Source organism: Ursus americanus, chromosome 23 (assembly GCF_024610735.1).
Source record: "Ursus americanus isolate L20-20 chromosome 23, mUrsAme1.1.p, whole genome shotgun sequence".
NCBI classification, from domain to species: Eukaryota; Metazoa; Chordata; class Mammalia; order Carnivora; family Ursidae; genus Ursus; species Ursus americanus.
In genome coordinates this window covers 20,381,772-20,405,542 of record NC_142149.1, presented here as the reverse complement: position 1 = coordinate 20,405,542, position 23,771 = coordinate 20,381,772, and the positions used below count along the sequence as shown (strand labels likewise).

Genomic DNA, 23,771 nt, shown 5'->3' with positions numbered 1-23,771 from the left:
TGTATGTATGGTGACTAACATAATAAAATTTAAAAAATATTAAAAAAAAAAAGACATTTTCAAATCCCACATCAAATGTGAGTTAAAAGGTATGTGAATTTTTTGCTTCCTCTCCTTAAGCAGATCTACATCACAGGTTCTTTGATTACCTAATTTTTTTTACCTGGGTTGTTGGGAATACGTAGATTTATCACCATTACAATTTCAGGAGCTATTTAATTCATATTTAAATTCAGTAGAATCTTTGATTTTGATAAATGATAAATGGTTTTGATAAATGATAGAAACATTTATCTCCCCTTGCAGAAACATTTATCTCCCCTTGCAAAAAATTTAGATGTTTGAGGAGTTGAAATACCTCCTGGTAAGAGCACTGGAGATAGTAGTGCTGTCTCTTAGGTCTCCATTTCTGTGCTTTCCTCCTGCACCCACCCCATGTGGCACTGTTTTCAGCATCTCCCTCGGTGCAAAACTTAACTCAGTTTTCATGTTTGTGGTCTTAAGTTGCCCTCAGAGAACTATTAGGTGTTTTAGCCAGAGTTCTCCAGAGAAACAGAACCAGTAGGATATATATAAATATGTAGAAAGAGATTTATTGTGAGGTATTGGCTTATACTACATGGAGCCTGAGAAGTCCCACCAGCAGCACTGAAGTCTGAGGGCCGGAGAAGATGGATGTCCCATCTTGAGCCATAGAACAGTTCGCCCTTTTTCTTTTTGTTCTATTTGGGATCTCAATGGATTGGGTGATGCCCACCCACATTGGTGAAGGCAGTGTTCTTTACTCATTCTACAGATTCATATGCTAATTCTTTCTATAAACACCTTCACAGACAGACCCAGGAATGATGTGAATAACATAACATAATAAAAAATTAAAAAAAAATTATTTTATTACTATGCATATTCCGTTTGGCTTTCATTACTTCATTTAAGCAATGGGGCCCAGACCCAATAGTACCGTAAGAAGAAGGGATGTGTTTGTTTCTTACTATTGAAAGTTTGCCTTCTGTTTATAGATACTAATATTTGAGTTATTTTTCTTCAAGAGATGAAGGTTCTGGGTTTCTTACTGTAAATTTTGGGGCATCTCTCAATTCTTTAAAGTCCATTTTACTAGTTCTCTAATTTAGTTGCCTCTGCCTTACTTAGGTTCCTGAGTGATAAGACATGGTTGATATACCAACCAATTGAACATCCCCAGCTTTTTATTTTAAACCAAGTAGTAAGATCTTCTCTCTGAATGTCATCCTGGTTCTTTTGGTGCTTCTAAGCGGAAGCCTTCTAAGTCAAAGGTACATCCAACCTAAGCCTTCCTAATCTTTTGAAAGATAAGAGAGTGTTATATGAGGGACATAGAGTATTGAACATGTTTTAGACACATTGTGAATGTGTACTCTGATGGGGGGGTCTGTGCACCTAGAGGATGGAGAATCTTTTTCACATAAAGATTCTGTAGGCTCAGTAAGCTGTGTATTCTTCAGACTGTGTCTACCTAAAGGTGGTGCCTTTTTCTAATTCTGGTAAAGTCGTGCTAGTGGAGACCCCATCCCTTTGCTTTAGTTTTTAAGTTGAGGTAAAGTTCACACAACATACACTAAGCCATTTTAAAATATACAATTGAGTGGCCCTTAGTGCATCCATAATGTTTTGCAACCACCATTCCTCTCTCTAGTTTAAAAGCTTTTTCATCACCCTAGAAGAACACCTGGTAGTCTTTAGTAGTCACTCCCCATTCCCCTTTATCTGCAGCCACTGCTTTACCACTTTGATTTTAAAATCAAAGATTTTACGGGGCGCCTGGGTGGCTCTGTCAGTTATGTGTCTATCTTCAGCTCAGGTCATGATGCCGGGGTCCTGGGATCGAGTCCCGCATTGGGCTCCCTGTTCAGCGGGGAGCCTGCTCCTCCCTCTCCCTCTGCCTGCGTCTCTCTCTCTCTGTCAAATAAATAAATAAATAATCTAAAAAAAAAAGATTTTATCCATTAAAATAGAAGTTCTTATTATGTGCTTTTTATTTCATCCTTCATTCTGGAACTCTCTCTGGAGATTAAAGAATGGGCACAGTGAATGCCCGTATCATGCTTGTTTAAATCCATTCCTATAGTGAATATTTATTTTCTACTTAACAATACATGAAAGAACTATATAGATGTTATAGAAACATTAGTTGAAATTCCCTTTCATCATTTTTCCAGAGTATATTGTGAGGAATACTAGTGTTACAGGGTGTTAGTTGGTAATAAATGAGTGGAAGTTTCCCTAAGTCAGTTTGGGAGTAATGGTTATAGAGCTTTCTTTAATATTCCGATGTGCTCTTATAAACCTTCAAGATGATGAAAATGCATGCAACATGATTTGACCATTGAATACTTTTTCCCTGTTGCGCATCTGAAGAGTCCAACTGTCAGTGCATCACCTGTTTAGGAAATAATCCGTCCTATGCCTGGGAGGGATATTGTAAGCAATGAAAGTCAGGTCTCTTATTTTCCAGGCTTTCTAAACTGGTGCCCAGGCAGGTGAAAGGCCTTGCTCAAGAATCCGTGGATTCTTAGTTACAAAGTAGGGACGAGAACTTAGGATGCCTTTACATCTTATGCTGGTACTTTGAAATCTTGTGTTTACTGTCTTTCCAATTAGGTATTACCCTTTTGTACCATTGATAATTGAAAGAATTGTACACAGAGTCATATATGAATGAAATGAATAGATTTGGTAACACCTCAAGAAGTTAAATGACATAAAAAGTCCTTTTTGTAAACTCGATCTTCTGGAACACGTAGCCCATCAGTTCGCACATGTGAGGACCTTGGGATGTAATTTCTAAATACTGATAGATTCTTTTAATCATAGATTTTGGCTGCAGAATATTGGGCCATTTAATGGTAAAACAAAGGAAAACTATCTTTTAAAGACCTTTATAAAAGGACAAAAATAAAGAAAAACCATACTGCCATACCACAGTTACTAAGATTTTGAAAACTCCAGGTACCCCAATAGCAATAACAAATTCCAAAGAAAAGAAAGCTCCAACGAGGACTTCATCACTGAAGAATAAAAATTTTATTAAATCCCAAATCCAATGAACTGTGGAACTATTTCAGATGATATTTATAGTAAAGTTTTACATATTCCTCCTAACATGGTAGGACTTCTATTCATATCCAGATTTATGAAATATTTTTGGTCTTTGATTATAAATTCACATTTTAGGAAAATTATGTAGCCATGTGACAAGAGTTTGCAAGCTGGGTTATGGGTATTGAAGCTCAGAGGTTTGTTGGGACTCTACATTGGCTCGTTTTGAAGTGCCAGTTTCTCAGGATTCCTTTAGAAGGTTTTCAGCAGGTGGGCTCACAACAGGTGGGCTGGCAGCAGCTGGGCTGGCAGCAGTAGCAGCAGCAGGCTGGGCGGCAGCAGGACTGTCCACAGTAGGATGGGCGGCAGCAGGAGGCCTGGGCATGGTGCAGCTGGCAGCAGGTTGGAGGCGTGCAGCTCACCACGCAGCAGGGGGGCAGGCAGGTGTCCTCCACGCGGCAGTCAGGGCGGCACCACCTGACTCGGCAGCTCACGCCACCCTCCTGGCCACCGCCAGTGCCACAGCCGGTCCCACAGCAGCTGGGCTGGCAGCAGCTGGGTTGGCAGCTAGTTGGCTGGCAGCAGCTGGTCTGGCAGCTGGTTGGCTGGCAGCAGCTGGAGCCGCAGTTCCCACTGGTGGAGCAGGTGGGAAATCCGCAGAAGCTAGTGGAGCAGCAGGCCATGGTCAGGAGCTGGGTTGCTTGGTGGAGTTTCTGAGTTAGAGCTGCTTGTTCCCTGCCTTTTATAGGTCTTGGCCAGTTCCTGTGTTTGTGGTGGGCAGCATTTTTATCTTGTTACTCTTTAAACAAGCTTTTCTAGAGTCCTTTGTTCAAATATTGAGTTATTTTAAATGCATCCCCACATTGGTTTTTCCTTATTGCTCAGCTAATACTCACTAAATGTTTTTGTCCTTAGTAGAAATGTTGTTGTTTCATTTCCAAACAATGCTGTAATTTCTCCTCAAGCCCCAGCTTCCATTCTGCATTTATGATAACGTCACCTGACAAAGTGACTCTCACTCATAAGATGATGTGATTTTTAGGGTCATATTCACCAAACTCAAGTCTCCAGAAAAAAATTATTAACAACTGACTGTCTTTTATGTAAGACTCTCTTTATATTTGTTTTGATATAATCTTTTATTATAGTCCCTACAGTCAGCCAGACAGAAACTCTGATAAACTTCCCATTCATAGAAATTCATGAATTTCCAGAAATTGGATCTCTCCAATTTCCATGATCTCTCCTGAACTTCACACATTCAGATTTGAGAAAGTGTCACTCAGGAAGGCCTGTAGAACAAAAACTGTTCCCATTCCAATTTACTGTGGATATTTTATTAGCATGAATTTAAAAGAAAGGCTAAAATTCATAGCCAGTAATTAGGAAAATATCACACAAAATTTTAAGTGTAATTTATATTTTTCTATGAAGGATAAAAATCACTGCTATGTGGATTATCTAGACAGTATTTCTCAAAGGAGGGATTTATTTTTGGTTTATGTCATTTTATATAAGTACACCATGTGTCCTGTGAAAGGATATTAGACCAAAGAGCATGACAATTGAATTTATGAGGGGAATCAATAAAAGAAAAAGCAGGAGGTAGGAGATACTTTTTCTGGATTACAGTGTATATTAGGCAGGGTAGGAAATGAATGATCAAATATCATTCAGTAGGTATAAGTACAAAGAGATTAAATATACCTTATACTTAAGGTATAAGTGTAAAGGGATTGATGTTGTGGTATGGACCACTTTTAATTTCTCCTCAGCACCAGCTGGTGTTAGAATATGGTTGAATCTAGGAATGGCTGTAATTTGAAGAGGTAAGTGACTTGCTCCATTTACACAGTACACAGCCAGAAAGCTGGATATAAATTTCAGTAAAATAAATTTGAAACAGTTTTGGTGGTTGTTGAAAGAATGTGTTGTCAAAAGAAGAATGTATAGGGTTACACGGGAGGAAATGAAAAAAAAGTGGTCAAAGGAGCATATTATTGCTACTTGTGGTAGGTTTATTCTTTCCTTCCAATCTTTAGTAGAAGCACATAGTTAGCTTTTTATAAGGTGGAAGTATTGGTTTGTGCAGCTATAGAATTACATTAGAATGTGATTCATGCCGCTGTCAAGAAAGATGTTCGTGTCATATGATAACCATGACTATAGGTATGAAATTGAAAAGTGGCTGAAGGAATCATCAAATACCAGAGATCAAAAAATTAATAAATCACCTTGTCCAAACATTTGATTGTATAGTTATAGAGACTGACATCATTAAAAAAAGAAACAGATCGTTTTTATAAGTAGCAGATGTTTATTAAATCATCATATTATACACAGAGCACTGAATGGTTGTGAAGAAAGCAAGATTCAATCTGTCAGCCTCACATCTTGCTCTAGTGTACAAATCATTGTGGTACTGATAGGAGGGATGAATCACAGAAAAGAGTCATATTTACTACCATCTATCCTCATAGTTTTACTGGAACACTAATATTGTGGTACACACTGTTTTTCATTTCCTCTTGGCATCAGTTGATGTTAGAATACTACGGAGTCCAGTAGTGGCTGCATTTTGGAGAGGTTAGTGACTTGCTTTATTCACACAGTACACAGCCAGAAGAGCTGGGTATAAAACTCCGATCTCTCCCGCCTACATCAATTCATTTAATTTTATACCATGCTCTTTTCCAGGATCAATTAATTATTAAAACTCATTGTCTTCCATTTAAAAAAAATATAATAGCTCAAGAATAGAAATATTAATAGTGAGCAGAAATGCTATGGAGTAGTAACTTTATTTATTTTTTATTTTTTTTAAAGATTTTATTTATTTATTTGATAGAGATAGAGACAGCCAGCGAGAGAGGGAACACAAGCAGGGGGAGTGGGAGAGGAAGAGGCAGGCTCACAGCAGAGGAGCCTGATGTGGGGCTCGATCCCATAACGCCGGGGTCACGCCCTGAGCCGAAGGCAGACGCTTCACCGCTGTGCCACCCAGGCGCCCCTGGAGTAGTAACTTTAAATACACAGTAAATAAGCATGAATATGTTAAGATTCTTTTAAGTGTCTTCTGACCAGAAGAGTTTTCTCTAGAGCCGCAGTAACACATTTGATTCTTAATTGTTCCTTGTTTCCCACATTCATATTAGGTAACATACCTTCTGGGTTTCTATGTCTGCCATACTCTTTGTGTCTTCTTTATTCCATGGCTATCATCGTAGGTCAGTTGTTATTGTGTATCGCTTGGACCAGTACAATGGCCTCTTGATTTGTTTCTGTATAGCCATTATATGTCTAGCCTTTGGCCTTATTTTTTGATAAGCAGCTACCATAAGAATCATCCTGATGCCCAATGCCTGTCACGCCATTCACTTGCCCCAAGGCTTTCAACTGCTCCTTAGTACTTATTGCATTAAAGGCATACTCCTTTGGTTAGTATTCAAAGCATACATATTTTTCAAATTTATCTTCCATTATTATTCTCCATATATCCAGTGTTTCCAGCCAAACTATCCTATGAACAATCCCTCTCTCTGTACCTTTGTGCGTACTGTTACCAGTGTTGAGAATGCCGTCTTCCCTTAGATCTGCATGCTGAAATCTTAACCCATATAAAATGCTAGCTCCCTTTTCAGTCTCTCTCCCCAACCAATAGTGATTTCTCTATTGACACCAAAGTGTGTTATACTTTTTTTCATTTTCTAATTTTTAGTTGTGTTATTATGACTTTCATTTATCTCTCTAGAAGTTACTTTAAGAGGAGAACATTTTTAACTCAATTTTAATTTCTATTGTATACCATCTAGCCTGTGATTTGCAGATGGTAGGCAATCAGCACATTTTGTTTTATTTAAATTTAATGAAAAAAATTAGAATGAATAAGTAAAACCAAATATGTATTTGCTTTGCCAAAGAAGAGAAGTTTATTAGAAAACAAGCATGCCACAAGTCCTAAGATCTACATTGGGAAGAAGGGAGTTGATACTGTTACAAAGACTTGAGACCAGCCCAAATCTTAATAGATGAGCCTGGATTTCCATTCAACCTCTGGTTGACTTGGGTCTTGATGGTTCAGGGCAGGAGGTTTGTTAGGCAGAGGTGGGAGTATGACTTTTTCAGAAGGTTGATTGCTTGTTCTAAACCGTCGGTGCACTGCTCAGCAGCAGGGGGAGGTCCTGCAGGTGGTGCGGCAGGGGGCAGGCTGGCAGCAGGGGGGGCGGCAGCAGGGCGCCTGCACAGAGATGGGCTGGCAGCAGGTGGAGGCCCAGCAGCAGGGGCGGCAGACCACGGCCGTGCAGGACGTGGGGCAGCAGCTGATGGGGCGGCAGCAGCCCTCCTGCAGGGAGCAGGGGTCACAGCAGACAGGGCGGCGGCAGGGCTCACAGATGGGGCGCGTGCAGCGGCAGGTGCAGGTCACGGGGCGGCACACGGTGGTCTGGCAGGACACGGGGCGGCAGCAGCAGGGGTCGCGGCAGCAGCAGGGCTGGCAGCAGCCTCCCCCACAGCCCGAGGAGGAGCAGGTGGAGCCGCAGCAGGAGCCGGACATGGTGATGTCTGGGGTTGGTTACGGTTGGACTGGTGAGAGGATTTGGGTGTTGTCAGGTGTGAATGTCTTTGTCCTGCTCGGGGGCCTTTATATACCCTGGCCAGCTGCTGATGACATCCCCCCCCATTTATCTTTTGGCCAATTAGGTAGAATTTTGTTTTGAGTAATGATTGCATTGCTTGTGACATACTCATGATCTCATTAAAGAACTCTTGCTGCATTCCTAAATATGGATATATTCATGCTGTTCATCATCAAAATCTAAGCACTCACAGTCATTTGAGATGATAGCAGCTCTTGATGTTTATTTTGGGTAGATAGCACCTGATGAATCTTGGGGAAAATGGTCCTAAAGGAACTGCAAGTTTTAAAAGAAATGAAACATATAGGGGTTTCTAGATCAGTGACTGGATCCTGTACTTGACCCCCAGGAGATGCCCTGAGAAACCTGCATGTGAATCAGACAGGTATTAGACATGTCCTTGGGTGTGGACTCCTTGGAACTTTGTTGACATATCACTTGATAAAATGGAATGCATGTACCTTGAATAAGACTGCAGCTCAGAGAACTTGTATGGAAAGATAAAAGGTTATTTTTGTAAACCAGGTAGGTATTGGAATAAAATACCCATGGCTGCATTTCATTTTTTTCCCTTTCTTTTCTCCAGCTGAAGTTTGAGCATCTGTGGTCCTTCCGGCCACAGAATGTCGATATTTATCTCTGAGACATGACATTTTTTATATTTGCCTTTGTGTGTGTGATGAAGAATTGTGTTAACGGGAAATTTTTTCTTAATATATTTCATATGGGCACTATGACCAAGTGACAAGATGGAGCTTTTTCAACAGCACTGCAGACACAGACAGTGCATTGATCAGAGGAGGTACGTAGGAGGCTGCACCGTTGTTCTGTGATGACACACAGGGAAGGGTTGTGAGAGGCTCTTGGGGAATTGCATGGGGGAAGAAGTCTCATTACTTTTCAGCTTTTCCCATTTTATTATTCACCAGACAGGATTTTGGGTCACTTTAGGATCATTCCCATCGTTCAAAAGAATGTGCCTCAAGCCCCAGGAGCTAAAGCTCCCCAAATCCCCATGGAATTTTAAACATAATTTCAAAACTTTAAAAGGAATGTAAACTGACTGAACATATAGTCATAGTTGGGAAAACAGAAGAGGGAGAAATGAAGCGCCGTCTCATCAATGAAGACCTTTGACTCTCTCACGTTTCATGTTCTTTCTCTTGTCCATGGACCGACGTGATTTTTTTCAAAGCGGTAACCAGAGCCAAGATAAAAACTCGTGTATTCTGCTCTTTTTTTGTTCTTTTTCCCAGCTTTATTGAGATACAAGTGACATACAACATCGTGTAAGCCTAAAGTGTGCATTGCGATGATTTGATGCATGTATATATTGCAAAATGCTTACTATGATAAAGTTAGTCAACATATCCTTCACCCTACCCTACATAATTATGATTTTGTTATTGTTTTTATGGTGAGAAGATTAAAGCTTTACTCTCACAGCAACTTTCAGACGTACAATATAGTATTGTTGACTGTGGTCACCATGCTGTACATTAGATCCCTGGTATTCATCTTATAATTGAAAGTTTGTATCATTTGATGAAAATCTCCCCATTTCTCCCACCCCTCACCCCCTGGCAACCACCTTTCTGCTCTCTGTTTCTATGAATTCGATGTTTTTGATTCCACATTGAGATCATACATTATTTGCCTTTCTCTGACTTACCGCACTTAGCATAGTGCCCTCAAGGTCCATTCATGTTGTTACAAATGGCAAAGTTTCATTCTTTTTTTATGGCTCAGTAATACTTCATGTATGTATGTATAAAACACAGTTATTCCAAGACTTCTCTTGGAATATAAACATACATCATATATATATTACTCATATATATATGCCATATATGTGTGTGTATACATATATCTTATTTTCTTTATGCATTCATCTATCATTGGACGTTGCGATTGCTTCAGTGCCTTGGCTCTTGTGAATAATGCTGTAATGAACGTGGGAGTACAGATACCTCTTTGAGATAGTGATTTCGTCTCCTTCAGATAATATACTCAGAAATGGGATTGCCTGGGTCATATGGTAGTTCTATTTTTAATTTTTTGAGGAGTCTCCATACCATTTTCCACAGTAGTTGTACCATCTATATTCTCACCAACTGTGCACCAAGGAAGGTTCCCTTTTTTCCACATCCTCACTAGCATTTGTTATATCTCGTCTTGTTATACTAGTCATTCTAACAGGTGTGAGGTGATACCTCATTGTGGTTTTGATTTGCATTTCCCTGATAATTACTGATGTTGGGCACCTTGTTGGCCTCTATGTGTCTTCTTTGGGAAAATGTCTATTCAGGCCTTCTGCCCATTTTTCAGATTTTTTTTTGTTTCTTTTACTTTTTGATTTTGCTGTTGAGTTATAGGAGTTCCTTGCGTAGTCCAGGTATTAACCCCTTATCAGATATGTGTTTGGGTTGCAAATGTTTTCTCCCATTTGGTAGTTTGCCTTTTCATTTTATGCATTGTTTCTTTTGCTGTGCAGAAGCTTTTTGGTTTGATGTAGTCCCACTTGCTGATTTTTGCTTTTGTTGCTTGTGGTTAGCTCTTTTCAAGGCACATTGTCTCATAATCAATTTTTCATATTGTTGGGGGTTTTCATGATGATCACATTTTATGCAAAGGGGGGCTCTTTGGGAGATACATAAAACCTTAAGTAAGTAAGATTAATTTCTCTTCTCTGAACACTTTTGATCCAAAATCATTCCAGAGAGATTTTTCTTTCCCCTTTGTAAAAAGCCACAAAGAGAGTCCATGAGTCTCTCAGTAAGCAGTTCTAGTGTTACTTAGTCTAAGATGCTCATCCCCAACCCATATTCAGACTTCTTCTCCAGGCAGAGAAAATAGGGGTCACATTTCAGTAGTTTATGCCACAGGACTCTGTGATTTGACAGTGGTGACAAGATGTACAGCATTTTTAAATGCCGCTTACCCTAAAACTAGATAACCTTCCCTGAAAACTTGGCCACTTACTGGCTGTATGTCCTTGGGCCATGAGGGGTAATGATAGGACACACCCAAGTTGTTGTGATGTTAAATAAGCTATTATTTGTCGAGCTCTAAGAACAGTGCCTGGCACTTAGCAACTGTCTTGTGTTGATTGAGTAGATAAATATATTTTTAAAAGTCATGTTATGTGGGTGCCTTATAAACTCTGAATTTTGAATTTAGAATAAAGGTGAACATATTTGATATGGTAAGTGGTCAGCTCTTTGCTCAGTTACCACAGAATATATACTAATAAGATTACCCATTGGAGAGTTTCATTAATAGCATGAAGTAAAATAAAAATGCCTGGAAGGAAGATATAGAGCTCCGTCTTTTTAACACCAATTTCTGGAGAGGGGAGTTAGGTATTGTTTCAGAACCTGCAGGAAGAATATGTGTCAGAATTGTGGATAGTAGCGTGGACCGTACTGAGGACCCCACAGTCCATGAAACAGAGCGAGGTCTTAGAAAACATCCTTTAAGAAAAGCCTTAAAGCTGATTTAGACAGATTTCCTGGTGGTGATGGGCAACATATTTTGTATTACTAATGCTAGGGCTTTATTTAACACTATCGTTCAACAATAACATTATGAACAAATTTTAACATGGAAAATATTGTCTTGTGTTCTTTATTCTCAATTATCTATTCAAATGGATAAAAATAATTATACCTGTATAATACCTATACAATTTTTTAAAATTTTTAATTGGAACATATCAAATTACGCACCTTATTTTATGCAATTGAGATGATCCTGAAGAGTTAAAATACAAATCAATGTTTAATAATTTGATCAGAGTTTAACAGTATCAGAAAGTCCACCATATATAGCATAGTGGTATTCTCTTCTATATATAATAAAAGACTTCTTATGAGTACAAATAGCTGCTAATTATCTTCTTTAAATCCATTTAGACTCTGATAGGTAGTTTTTTTTATTATTATTATGATATGTTAGTCACCGTACAGTACATCATTAGCTTTTGATGTAGTGTCCCATGATTCATTGTTTGCCTGTAACACCAAGTGCTCCATGCAATACGTGCCCTCCTTAATACCCTTCACCCGGCTAGCCCATCCGCCCACCCCTCACTCCCCTCTAAAATCCTCAGTTTGTTTCCCGGAGTCCATAGTCTTTCATCGTTCATCTCCCCCTCTGTTTTCCCCCCTTCATTTTTCCCTTTCTTCTCCTAACGATCTCCCTGCTATTCCTTATGTTCCACAAATAAGTGAACCCATATGATAATTGTCTTTCTCTGCTTGACTTACTTCACTGAGCGTAATCTCCAGTCCCATCATGTTGATGCAAATGTTGGGTAATCGTTCTTTCTGATGGCCGAGTAATAGTCCATTGTATATATGGACCACATCTTTGTCCATTTGTCTGTCGAAGGGGATCTCGGCTCCCCAATGTTCATAGTAGCATTGCCCACGATAGGTAGGTTTTTAAAAGCAGAACATAATCATGAGAAAGGTTTAAATATTTTTCCCAAAATAGATACAGGTTTTAGACAGTACGTTCCATTAAAAAGAAAATATATGTTCATTTTAAAATTATGTAATTAAAAAAATTATAAAGAAGAAACTGAATGTTATCCTCAATTACTCTTAGATTTTGTTGCATAATGTTTTAGATAATTTTTCGGCATACACACACATAAACATGCAGAATACATTTTTCCTCACAAAATAGTTGAATATTTTATAGCTTATTTATTTGTAACTTAAATATATGACAAGATAATTGCATCATGTTTCCTAGTAGGTTTACAATCTTTAACTATTTTTCACTACTTGTGGCATTTCTTTTATATTTATACTGCTTAGATTATGTACCATTTGACTTTTTTGCTTATTTATACCTCATCTCCCTAAATACATTATAACCTCTTTGAAGCAAGAGCCCTCTTTATTCTTTCATATTCCCTCAGCGTGGTCAACTCAGTGTCTCATTCATAGTAGATGTTCAATGAACAATGTGTAGACTGACAGTGATTGATTAATTTGCTTAGAAAATGCCATTACTGCCCAGTTCCTGAGCACAAAGGTGAGCAGCCCTTGAGAGCCAGTGTCGATTCAGTACCCGCAAGAGTTGACACTGTGACTCACATTCAAAATAACTATCAGATCTGTAACACATGGAAAGGAATTATCCGAAGCCACAGTTATTTGGCCACAAAAGACCAAAGAGTTCCTCTGGGCAGAAAACATGTCTCCTACCCGAGAGGAAGCATTCGACTTAAGGGCTTATTGTCAGGGGGCTTACGGTCTCCTGGGTCTTTTCTGAACAGAGTGATTATATTAATAAGAAGCTTATTTAATCTTTCGTTACTCATTGCTCTTCAGCTTCACAAACGTGTTTGGCCAGATGTTGCTTAAGGTTCTTCCCACCTCTAACATACTGGGTTTTCTAAGCTGTGCTAACAGTGTCAGGTCAGTGAATGAACCCTCATTTGAGGGATGTAAGTATCAGCCTAGAGGCAGCCTCCTTACCGGGTGTTGTTAAAGGACATTTCCCAGATGTTTGGCATGTCTGGATTGTGAGCACATCTGACTCTGTACATATGATGAAGATTTAGCTGTGCCCACCTTTCTCACTTGGTTACTGTGCCTTATAAATGCCACTTACAAGGATAATAAGGAAACTACCCAGACTTAGGTTATTTTAGAGAACAATTTGAGAGGATTATTCTGCATCTTGCTTTGAAGGTCTCTGGACAAAACAGACACAACCTTCTGAAAGAAAGTATCACAAAAACCATGACTTCTATGCTGGAAATACTAAGTTTATTGTAAAACAGAAGACATGATTGAGGAGTTAGACAGGGGTCCTGAGAGGACAGGGTACTCTTGGTCAGTAGTCAGTCTGCAAAAGGGGCGCCAGTGCCTACTCTGAGCTAGGCTGAAGAGATGTGAAACGGGCTTCTCAGAAAAGGCATGCTGTTCTGTCATGAAGAGCAGGATGGATGGACCCCACAATCTACTGGGGACCCTCAGTGATGCACTGCTCAGCAGCAGGGGGAGGTCCTGCAGGTGGTGCGGCAGGGGGCAGGCTGGCAGCAGGGGGGGCGGCAGCAGGGCGCCTGCACAGAGATGGGCTGGCAGCAGGTGGAGGCCCAGCAGCAGGGGCGGCAGACCACGGCCGTGCAGGACGTGGGGCAGCAGCTGATGGGGCGGCAGCAGCCCTCCTGCAGGGAGCAGGGGTCACAGCAGACAGGGCGGCGGCAGGGCTCACAGATGGGGCGCGTGCAGCGGCAGGTGCAGGTCACGGGGCGGCACACGGTGGTCTGGCAGGACACGGGGCGGCAGCAGCAGGGGTCGCGGCAGCAGCAGGGCTGGCAGCAGCCTCCCCCACAGCCCGAGGAGGAGCAGGTGGAGCCGCAGCAGGAGCCGGACATGGTGATGTCTGGGGTTGGTTACGGTTGGACTGGTGAGAGGATTTGGGTGTTGTCAGGTGTGAATGTCTTTGTCCTGCTCGGGGGCCTTTATATACCCTGGCCAGCTGCTGATGACCCCCAGGACACAGGTCATTTCCTTGTTTGTGTTTATTCGTTCTGAAATGGCACTGATAGGTTAGCAAGTTCCCTAGACATTTTTTTTTAGGTGCTCAGGTACTCATGAAAGACCATTTGCTTTCCTTATTTAATGGAGACCCATTATATTTTGCTATTTATGGTTCAAATATGAACTTAATGACCCTAACTTCAAAGTTTCCAATTATCTTTATAATTAGTGATGTTTTTGCAATTGATGTTTTGATAGCACAGAGTAGCTGTCATGATCTTACTAGTAGTAGAAGTGAATTCCCCAAGTTGTGAGTGTCCGTTTCCACTGCTAAGCTTCCTGGACAAAACAAGTTCAGGAAAATAATAAGAGACTATTTCAAAAGTCATGGTCTGTCAATAAAAGAAGTTTTACTGTGTCATTTTTGGAGCTACAAGAATGCATCTTATCATTTTGTCATCAGTGGGGGCCCCCCCAATTTTTTTATTTTGGTAAAATACATAATAACATAAAATTTAGTATCTTAACCATTTTTAAGTGTACAGTTTAGTGGTATGATGTACATTCGTATTGTTGTGAACCATCAGCAGCATCCATATCTAGAACTTTTTTTTTAAATAAAAGATTTTATGTATATATGTATGTATGTATGTATTTAGAGAGAGGGGGTGGGTGCGCGGGCAGAGGGAGAGAAAGAATCCCAAGCAGGCTTTGTGCTGACCACAGAGCATAATGTGGGGCTCGATCTCATGACCCTGAGATCATGACTTGAGCTGAAATCAAGAGTTAGGTGCTCGACTGACTAAGCCACCCAGGGGCCCCTGGAACTCTTTTCATCTTGCAAAAGTGAAATTCTGTTTCCATCAAACACTAACTCCCCATTGAACCCCTCTCCCCAGCCCCTGGCAACCACCACTGTACCTTTTTTTTTTTTTTTCTTAATTATCTCCTTTCCCCCCACATCCCACAGGTGTTGGCTCCAGCACTTGGGTGTCATGGGTGTATGACTTTAGGCAAGTCACTTACCTTGTTCCTTATGTACAGAATGTATAATATAAACCCAGCCTCTGGTAACCCCTGTTCTACTCTCTGTTACTGTGAGTTTGGCTTTTTTTTTTTGTCTTAGATAATGTGCTCGTTATTTTCCATAGTTGTAGCTTTCCAAACCATGGTGAATTTCATTTTTTAATCTTCATGATAGCTAGTATCATCGAATTCTAACAATTATATTCTAAATATTGTGCTAAAAGAAAGAAATGTATTAATTTATTCTCATAAGAATCCTACGAGGAAGGTATTGTATTCCTCATTTTACGCATAAGGAACCAGAGAAGTGACTTGCCTAAGGTCACAAACCTACTAGGTTGGAGCCAGACTTACTGCAGAAACATCTGTGGAAACATAATTTGTAAGCCCAGGAGCTGAAGAATGGAATGTGGTTACCATAGTCCCTTTCATTAAGGAATGTCTGTTTTATGTAGGAATTCTGACAGTGAATTTATTTTTACAATAGTTGGTTTTTATGAAATGGCTAATTTTTAGAGTTATCTGAAAGGGCTCTATCTTCTCAGTATCCTCAAGAACTCAAAGAATTATCTCCCACATAGCTTTCTAAAAATTCCAAAACATACCCTAAGGAGATAGCATCAAAGTTGGACATAACTAAGTGATTATGGGGACTATGAACAAAACCACTATTGAGAAGGAAGAATTTACCCTTTAAAGTCCTTCTAGCTGGACTAAGCAACAAATTGACATGAGACAGATTAACAGGAGAAAATAAAATTTAATAGCATGCTTACTGGGAATCCACACAGCCTTGGACATTCCAAAGATAGTGAGGCAACAAGATACTTTATCTGAGCTAAGGAGAGGGATAGGGCCTGAGGATACAAAGGGCTGAAAGACCTCGAACAGGAAGGTGAGAGGAGATGTTTGGAAAACAAAGGTTGCCCTATTATGCAGGTAAGTGTCTTAGATAAAGAGGAATCTTGTTAGTAAGTTTCTTCCCGGTAGAGGCAGGTAGTTGAGGAGGAGGTACAGAACATATCCTGAATCTGCCGGGTTTTGATTGCTTTTAACTCAGGAAAATGTTTATGCCAAAGTGGCCCATTTTGGTGCAGCCTGCGCTTGGCCTCTACAGCACCATTTAGGTGAAGGTTGCAGTCTACCAGCATAACAGAGCCCCAGGTAGTGATCCCAGCCAAAGCTGGTCTCCAGGCCTGCTTTGTCATACCCTGTGTCTTGTTCCAGTGTCCCCCATGCACAATGCTTGAGCATATTCCTGCTTACAGAGCCAGTTGTGATTCTCAGTTGTTTGGGACTGTAGGAAAATCATTTCACTCAGCCATTTTGTAGACTCTGCCTTTGGATTTGCTTGGTTCTGACCTTTTGCTTTACAACTAAGTCTGTTCTGGATCTGTGGTTGAAGGCAGTGGTGCAAGCCTCCTTTTTGATCATTCTGTTGCGGAAAAATAAAAATCAGACTGGCGAGAGACCAAGTGACACTTGGAGAAGTAGGAGAACTCAGGCTTATTTTATGCTGGCAGACCCAGACGAGCTCGTGCTCAAAATTCTGGGCCTAGGATAGTGGGGTTACAGACGATAATAGGGGGGTGCAAGGGGTCAGTTTCCAAGGGCTGTGCTGACTGCTGCTAGGTGAGTTTAAATGGGCGGGGGTGCTGTTTTAGGCAGGACAGTGGTTAGGGAGCTTGTGGTGGGAAGCCTTTTGCAGAAGCAGAAAGGGCTGGTTATTGCTTGCTCCCAGCGGGGCTTCTGGATATCTCTTGCTGTACGGACTGAGCTAGTAACTTTCCATCTTCTGGGTTCTGCTGGCCTGGGCCTGCTCTGGGTAGTTTTCCTCTTCATTTCTGCTTGCATAGGCTCTTGCAGGCTTACTCAGATCCACACCAACCACGGTGGTTGACCGTGGCATGGAGTTACTATGGAAACAAACACAATCCAGTAATAATGATAAGCTTGGGAGTCCACAAAGAATTCTACATCTGAGAAAACACTGTAAAACAAGGAATTCTGTAGAAGGCTAACAAGGAAAATTCTGAGGGTGGGAAATCGTGTAGAGAATTTTTAAAATGGTGTTCAAGAATATTTAGAAAGAAACTGGACTTGTGAGCCTATCTACGAGTAAATCATTAAACCCTTACTAAAGAGAAAACTCCATTGTGCATGTGAATGTTTTGACTATAATGGGCTTCTTGTTGAGAAGTTTTTACCGTATTTCAAAAAAATACTGTGCTTCATGAGGTGGCTTATTTATTTTACTGTAGGAATGCACGTGTCCAGCATGAGGAGAGAATCACTGAGGGGTGGAGATGTTTTTCTCTCTTCCAACCATGTAGAGCTTATTCATTCCCTCGTTCAACAAATAATGATTATATCCTATGTGCCAAACATGGCACAGATCAGTGGGAATCCAGCAATGAACAAAGTCAGTCAAGTTCCACCCCTTCACAAAGCTCACCTGGCCTGCCTCCTCTCTCTGGGCAGGTAGATATGCCCAAGCAGACAAGCAGCACATTCCAGAAAACTCTTTTAGATCATATGTTGGGAACTCAATGCATATTTCTCAGGAAAACAATAGTGGTTGGTTTCCTGACCAGCCTAAATAGTGTTTACCAACAATAAAAGCATATCCAGCGTGGATTAATGTTTTTCTATTTCAGCTACATTGGTATTGTTTTAAGGGTAAAATCATTTGGAGTTCTAAATTAGAATGGTTCCTTTGCCCAGCAGCAGTGACTCCATTAGAATCAGAGTTGGCCATAGTGGTGCTGAAGGGGAGGCATGGAAAAGGTGGTACAGTGATTCTTCCAGCCTAGGCCTTCAGTGGTTCGGGATTCCCCGGTACCAATTATATTAATCACTGCATAGTTCTCTAAATCAGAGTATAAATGCAGCTCTAACTTAGGCTTCCTCCCTCTTATCACATGTGTGGGGATGATTCATGGGTCAAGTCACAATCAGAGAAAACTGCTGTAGTCTCTCCATTTCCTCAGCATCACCACAAAACCTGTGGCTTGAACTCCGAAGGTGCCTCACATGAGATGTTCCTCATTATTTGAACTGCTATTAAAATTACAGACCTTACACCTGAATTGTTCCTAAAGCTTAAAAAAAAAAAATGGCCCTTGAAAAATCCTTTTTTCTTTGTTTTTTTCTGATTCTGCATTCCATACCGTGAGCTAAAAATGAACTTTTGAAGATTAATAAACAATGAGGAGAAACACATTTGCTTCCCAGAAATAAAATTTTTATTATTTTACCACACAAAACCCCATCATAAATATAATGATATTCTGGAAAAGTATCCTGTCTTGTAATAGTAGAGATGTGATGATGAGTCAGTGGGATAGAGCTCCATTGAAGACGAATTTGCTCTTTGTTCACTCATTTTTTTCAAGCCAGGAATTCAAATGATGAAAGATGTTTCTAAAGATTGTAGGAAAGGGCCAGGATTAACTGGGTAATTATGTGGGAAAATGGATAGACAGCTACTGTTGAGTTGGTTGTTGAAGAGCGTGTAGGTTGCAAAGGAGAGGTCTCTCATAGGATCCCTTGGGGTGGGAAAAATTTTTGCATGTTTCTGAACACCTGGGAATGCTTCTTAATGGGCTGTTCAGCAGCAGGGGGAGGTCCTGCAGGTGGTGCGGCAGGGGGCAGGCTGGCAGCAGGGGGGGCGGCAGCAGGGCGCCTGCACAGAGATGGGCTGGCAGCAGGTGGAGGCCCAGCAGCAGGGGCGGCAGACCACGGCCGTGCAGGACGTGGGGCAGCAGCTGATGGGGCGGCAGCAGCCCTCCTGCAGGGAGCAGGGGTCACAGCAGACAGGGCGGCGGCAGGGCTCACAGATGGGGCGCGTGCAGCGGCAGGTGCAGGTCACGGGGCGGCACACGGTGGTCTGGCAGGACACGGGGCGGCAGCAGCAGGGGTCGCGGCAGCAGCAGGGCTGGCAGCAGCCTCCCCCACAGCCCGAGGAGGAGCAGGTGGAGCCGCAGCAGGAGCCGGACATGGTGATGTCTGGGGTTGGTTACGGTTGGACTGGTGAGAGGATTTGGGTGTTGTCAGGTGTGAATGTCTTTGTCCTGCTCGGGGGCCTTTATATACCCTGGCCAGCTGCTGATGACCCCCAGGACACAGGTCATTTCCTGGAGTTGAGGTTGCCCATTGACCTCTAGATTGGTGGATTTGGTTGCTGAGGCAGCAGTTCCAACAGCATGGAAAGATGCTTTCCTTTCTGCCTGTGTGCTTTCTTCCTCATTGAAATGAATAGTTGATTATATCATCCAAAAAATTACTCGTGGACTAACCAATCCTTCCAGACCATATCACATGACAAGTTGAAAGTTTGACGAAGCCACTGTTGCCACCATCATACTTTCCTCTTGTTCCTCTTATTCACCACCCATGACTAAGTGTGAGCCTGTAAGGTTCATGAGGTCACAGGCCTAGTTTCTGATTGACATTGAGATGAAGCAAGAATTTCTGAAAAACCAAAATGACTCATGGAAGGAGACATGTACTGATTCTATGGGAAGAATGGCCCAATGCTTCTGGAAAACAGAATAGTGCTTCACCTTGTTTTTAAGGAAATAATCACCAGAGCCACTGGAGTGACTCCAGTTGGCCTATTAATCAGTCACTACTGAGACTCTTACCGTGTAAACAGCACCACGCTATTTGGGAGTGGAGAGGGAAAGGAAGAAAAGGAAGTTCTAAGTAGTTTCTTATCACACAGTAATTACACATGTTAGGACGGCAAGACAAAGGCAGATAAAGCAGTGAAAGGAGAAGACTTTTCAACAAGGTCGAGCTAAGTGAGAACTTTATTCATATTATGCATTTTGAACACCCCTCCCTGAGTATGGTCTTAGAAATAGAATTGAAATTGGGATTACTCTTTCTTTCCAGGTGTGAACATAAGCACTTATATTGCGTTCTTCAAAATATATTGAAAATATTTATAAAGGAACCAGTTATCTTTATGTAGTAAATGCTTTGGTCCATTGGTGAGGGTTCGATTGCTTATGAAGTGTGAAATTGGCCTTAGGAAAAACAAGGGGAACCACGTGTACCGACAACTGATAAAATAGCTTTGTCCTTTTTTAGCCACAGCTAAGGAAAGTGGAAGTATAGAAAATAAATTTATATTTAGAAGGTAGGTTAAGGATGACATTGTCCAAGGCTTGCTGATGACTCTCAGACCAAATTTGTCCCCACAAAGTGTTTTTTTGGTAGATCATATTTTATACGTATGTTCGTCTGCTGTAGTCCTGGTCCTTGAATGCCTTTGAGTTCGTGACCCATCATAGTCCTTCACAATTTTTGAGCGGCCTGATTTGTAAAATGATTTCTCTAAAGTGATGCAGATAAGAGGATGGCAAAGTGTTGACAACACTGTGGTCTTCTGTTGACTCCAAACACCGATGGATGACCCATTGTCTTTTCCAGCTCTGAGTTACTTCAGACTGGTGAACAGATAGTCATAGTTACCAAAACTTCTGTCTCATCTAGTGACGTAAAATGGGAACTTGCTTGATTTATGGTTTAGTGTATTGTTTTTTTGTCCTAGAATATATACAGCAATTCAAATAGTAGGAATAGAAAGATGTCTGTAAACTCACTGCAATCATAGACTGTCAGAAACTTTGCTGTTTTAAGCCACATCAGTAAGAATGGAAGATCCCCCTATTTCTGGGACAGGTTATTAGTCACCTTAACATAAAGAAGCAGCCTCAATACCCAGCCCAAAGGCAAAGTTTCAGATAAGAGATTTTCAGGTAAAGCATTCCTCATTTATCTTAATGATATAGTTTTCAAAGAAAGAGGGGACCTGAGTCCTGTCACATCCTAGTCCTGATGTTAATTCTTTTGTACAAACCCCTGTTTTGCTTGGAGCCCATTAAAACACCATTTCATGTAATTTTATGTAAACTCTATAAAAAAACACTTTTCCTTTGTTGGGTGGGATGCCCCTGGTCCTATGCTGTGTAGTCTCCTTTGCTGTAGCACATAAATAGGCCAAAGCTTGGTCCCTAATCTTCACCACATGGACTTTTTTAGTCCTATTATTTGAACTCCAGATGTTCTGCAAGAGCATAATCACCAGTGTGGGAACAAGTAAATGTTAACCATGGTGGTGATAAATTGTGGGATTTTTTGTGGTTTGACTGAAAAAGTATGCCGTGTTGGTGACTTTTTTGATGGTGAACTATGCCTTCTTCTTCATAGTTTCATGAGTTGTGTTTTGTTAGGAACTGGCCACTGGATGTCAAGAAGGATTTTAAATTCTGAAAACAGAGTATGCGTTCCCTGTTCTCCCAAATGATCTTTGAAATACCTTCCAGTCATAAGAGTCAGAGATGGAGATGGGAAAGAGTGAGGTAGAAAGGGCAGGGGAAGGGTAGGGAAGACAAAGAGGGATTCAGATCCTTCCTCCCTCACCTAGCAGTTGTGTGGCTTAGAGCTGATACCTGTCCCTCTGCAGCACGTTTCCTTAGCTGTAGAAGGGGAAGAGTCATCTGTCCCTGATGTTCTTCATAGGCCAGATTTATCATGAAATCTGTACAACGTGGAAGACGAAATGGATATCATTCATTGAAAAGAGAACATTTTAGATGGAAAAATTCTAGATGATCAGGGAGTGGGTGGGATTTTTTTCTGGAATTTAACAAATATCTTTTCTGCCTAGGGGCACCTGGGTAGCTCAGTTGGTTAAGTGTCCGAGTGTTGATTTCAGGGTCATGAGTTCAAGCCCTGTGTTGTGCTCCATGCTGGTGTGGAGCTTATTTAAAAAAAAAAACAAACAAAAACAAAACACCACACACACACACACACACACACACACAACTTTTCTGCCTAATAAATACCCTTTGCCTAAAGCCAGGGATGACTAACCCAAATAATCTTTCAGCGTTTCTTATAGTTGGAATTTAATTCCTTTGGGGGGTTCAGGGTGGAAGGAAAAGTCCATCAGATGTATGTAATATCCCCAGCTCTCCTTGCTCCTGAAGCTAGCTAAACCCTTATTCATAAAGCTTATAATCTAGGGCTCTTTCCTGTGGGTTAGCCGGTCAGCTTTTAAAGAGCATTTTCATTCTGAGATGGCCTCAATCTGATGATGAGGGTTGTTTTTGCCCTCTTTTCTTACACTTAGGATATCTTAGGAATATGCTTTGCTATATTAGGAAATCTGTTTCTGCCAGTGGATGTGGACTATCTTGAAAAAACAAAAAGCCTTCCCTTCAATTTTCTCCCACTCTCAGTGACATAATATGTAATAAATAGCACATCTTTTGAGCCCATTTGATACAGTGATGTTCAAATGTGCAACAAGGATATTAGTGGATGGTACTGGGTGAATGCTGTGTGCCAGGCACTTTACATACATAAGGTCATTTAACTTTCCCAGCAACCTACCATGGTAAGGATTAGCTTTACCATTTGGCAGAGGAGAAAACCTGAGTGTCAGAGAAGTTAAGTTATACTGATGCTGAAGATTCTGTTTTAAGTAGAATATCTACCTATTAGAATTCTTGTCATGAAGACAATTACCTTCTCATTTTGTTTGATTCAACAAATAGAAATCAAGTTACCAACCATATTCTAAACGTTGAGCTCAGTACTGAAAGCCAGAATAAATAAATCATGGCCTCTTCGTTGGAGACAGAGAAATAGATCATCTCAATATGATGCTGTATGGGGAGGGAAGTAAGCATAGGATACTATGGGCATATGGTGGGGCACCTAACCTAAACTCTGTGTGTGTCTGTGTGTGTGTGTGTGCATGTGCACACATTCATGCACACACATGTCCATGTGTGTGCACATATGTGTGGGTGTGTTTCTGTGGTGGAGGGGTGAGGACAGGACTATTAGAGAAGGCTGAGCAGAATCTTTGAAATGACTCAGTGTTAGGTAAGTGAAGAAAGTGGAGGGAAAGGGTAGGTGGAAAAAAATATTCCAGATAAATGAAAGAATATGACAAAAGCAAAGACTTACAGAACTGCATGGCGTGTGCCAGTTACTGTGAGTTTAATGTTACTTGCAGTGACTTAGTGGGGGCGTTTAGACATGAACCTGGACATGTGGGCAAAGGACAGACCCTGGAGGACCCCGTGTATATAGATTTCCTACCCACATAAACAGTCTGAGGACTAGCCTGGCCACCCTGTATCACCTTCCAAGATTCATACCAGGATTCCTGTCACCTCTCCCTTTCCTCTCCTGTCTTCCATACCTTCTCTGTCTTGTCTTCCTTCTTCCTATTCCTTGTCTGATCATCTAAATACACTCTTAAACATGTACTACTGAATGAATCAGAGAGCAGGGAAGTTTACAGGAAAAATTAGTTTATTGAAAACAAGCAAGCAGCACATTACAGAAGATGGCAGGGAGGGTTTGAGCAGCCCTCAGAGTTCAGGATGGGTTTGCAAAGTCCACTCTGAGGACTTTTGAAGAGAGATCTACCATCCATGGTGTCTTCAGCTGATGGAGACTTGGGAATTTGGCTGAGGGTGGCGATGGACATCTCCTTGTGTAT

The 23,771-nt window shown here is 41.1% G+C and overlaps 4 protein-coding genes across 7 annotated transcripts; all 4 read right to left on the bottom strand.

The window, feature by feature from the left end:
* Positions 1–3,341: 3,341 nt before the first annotated feature.
* LOC123781904 (keratin-associated protein 9-3-like) lies at positions 3,342–7,600 on the bottom strand. The gene is made up of 2 exons (XM_087854427.1): positions 7,532–7,600; positions 3,342–3,770 (listed from the first exon to the last, which is right to left on the bottom strand). Exon 2 carries the CDS (start codon positions 3,759–3,761, stop codon positions 3,342–3,344), a length of 420 nt encoding a protein of 139 aa, XP_087710553.1. The 5' UTR covers positions 3,762–3,770; positions 7,532–7,600.
* Positions 7,241–7,630, bottom strand: LOC148107954 (keratin-associated protein 2-3). 2 transcript variants are annotated; one of them, XM_087854423.1, is made up of 2 exons: positions 7,618–7,630; positions 7,241–7,578 (listed from the first exon to the last, which is right to left on the bottom strand). In XM_087854423.1, the coding sequence occupies exons 1-2, from the start codon at positions 7,628–7,630 to the stop codon at positions 7,241–7,243; spliced, it is 351 nt and encodes a 116-aa protein (XP_087710549.1). The 2 variants fall into 2 exon arrangements, with proteins under 2 accessions (XP_087710549.1, XP_045637633.2); XM_045781677.2 differs by having other exon boundaries at positions 7,241–7,630.
* Positions 7,631–13,719: 6,089 nt separating this feature from the next.
* On the bottom strand, positions 13,720–14,109 carry LOC123781905 (keratin-associated protein 2-3). 2 transcript variants are annotated; one of them, XM_087854425.1, is made up of 2 exons: positions 14,097–14,109; positions 13,720–14,057 (listed from the first exon to the last, which is right to left on the bottom strand). In XM_087854425.1, the coding sequence occupies exons 1-2, from the start codon at positions 14,107–14,109 to the stop codon at positions 13,720–13,722; spliced, it is 351 nt and encodes a 116-aa protein (XP_087710551.1). The 2 variants fall into 2 exon arrangements, with proteins under 2 accessions (XP_087710551.1, XP_045637634.1); XM_045781678.1 differs by having other exon boundaries at positions 13,720–14,109.
* A 4,742-nt stretch (positions 14,110–18,851) lies between these two features.
* LOC123781906 (keratin-associated protein 2-3) lies at positions 18,852–19,241 on the bottom strand. Of its 2 annotated transcripts, XM_087854424.1 has the most exons (2): positions 19,229–19,241; positions 18,852–19,189 (listed from the first exon to the last, which is right to left on the bottom strand). In XM_087854424.1, the coding sequence occupies exons 1-2, from the start codon at positions 19,239–19,241 to the stop codon at positions 18,852–18,854; spliced, it is 351 nt and encodes a 116-aa protein (XP_087710550.1). The 2 variants fall into 2 exon arrangements, with proteins under 2 accessions (XP_087710550.1, XP_045637635.1); XM_045781679.1 differs by having other exon boundaries at positions 18,852–19,241.
* Positions 19,242–23,771: the final 4,530 nt, after the last annotated feature.

Excerpts from the sequence above, each read along its gene's own strand:
- LOC123781904 (XM_087854427.1), bottom strand. The coding sequence starts at position 3,761 with ATGGCCTGCTGCTCCACTAGCTTCTGCGGATTTCCCACCTGCTCCACC.
- LOC148107954 (XM_045781677.2), bottom strand. The coding sequence starts at position 7,630 with ATGTCCGGCTCCTGCTGCGGCTCCACCTGCTCCTCCTCGGGCTGTGGG.
- LOC123781905 (XM_045781678.1), bottom strand. The coding sequence starts at position 14,109 with ATGTCCGGCTCCTGCTGCGGCTCCACCTGCTCCTCCTCGGGCTGTGGG.
- LOC123781906 (XM_045781679.1), bottom strand. The coding sequence starts at position 19,241 with ATGTCCGGCTCCTGCTGCGGCTCCACCTGCTCCTCCTCGGGCTGTGGG.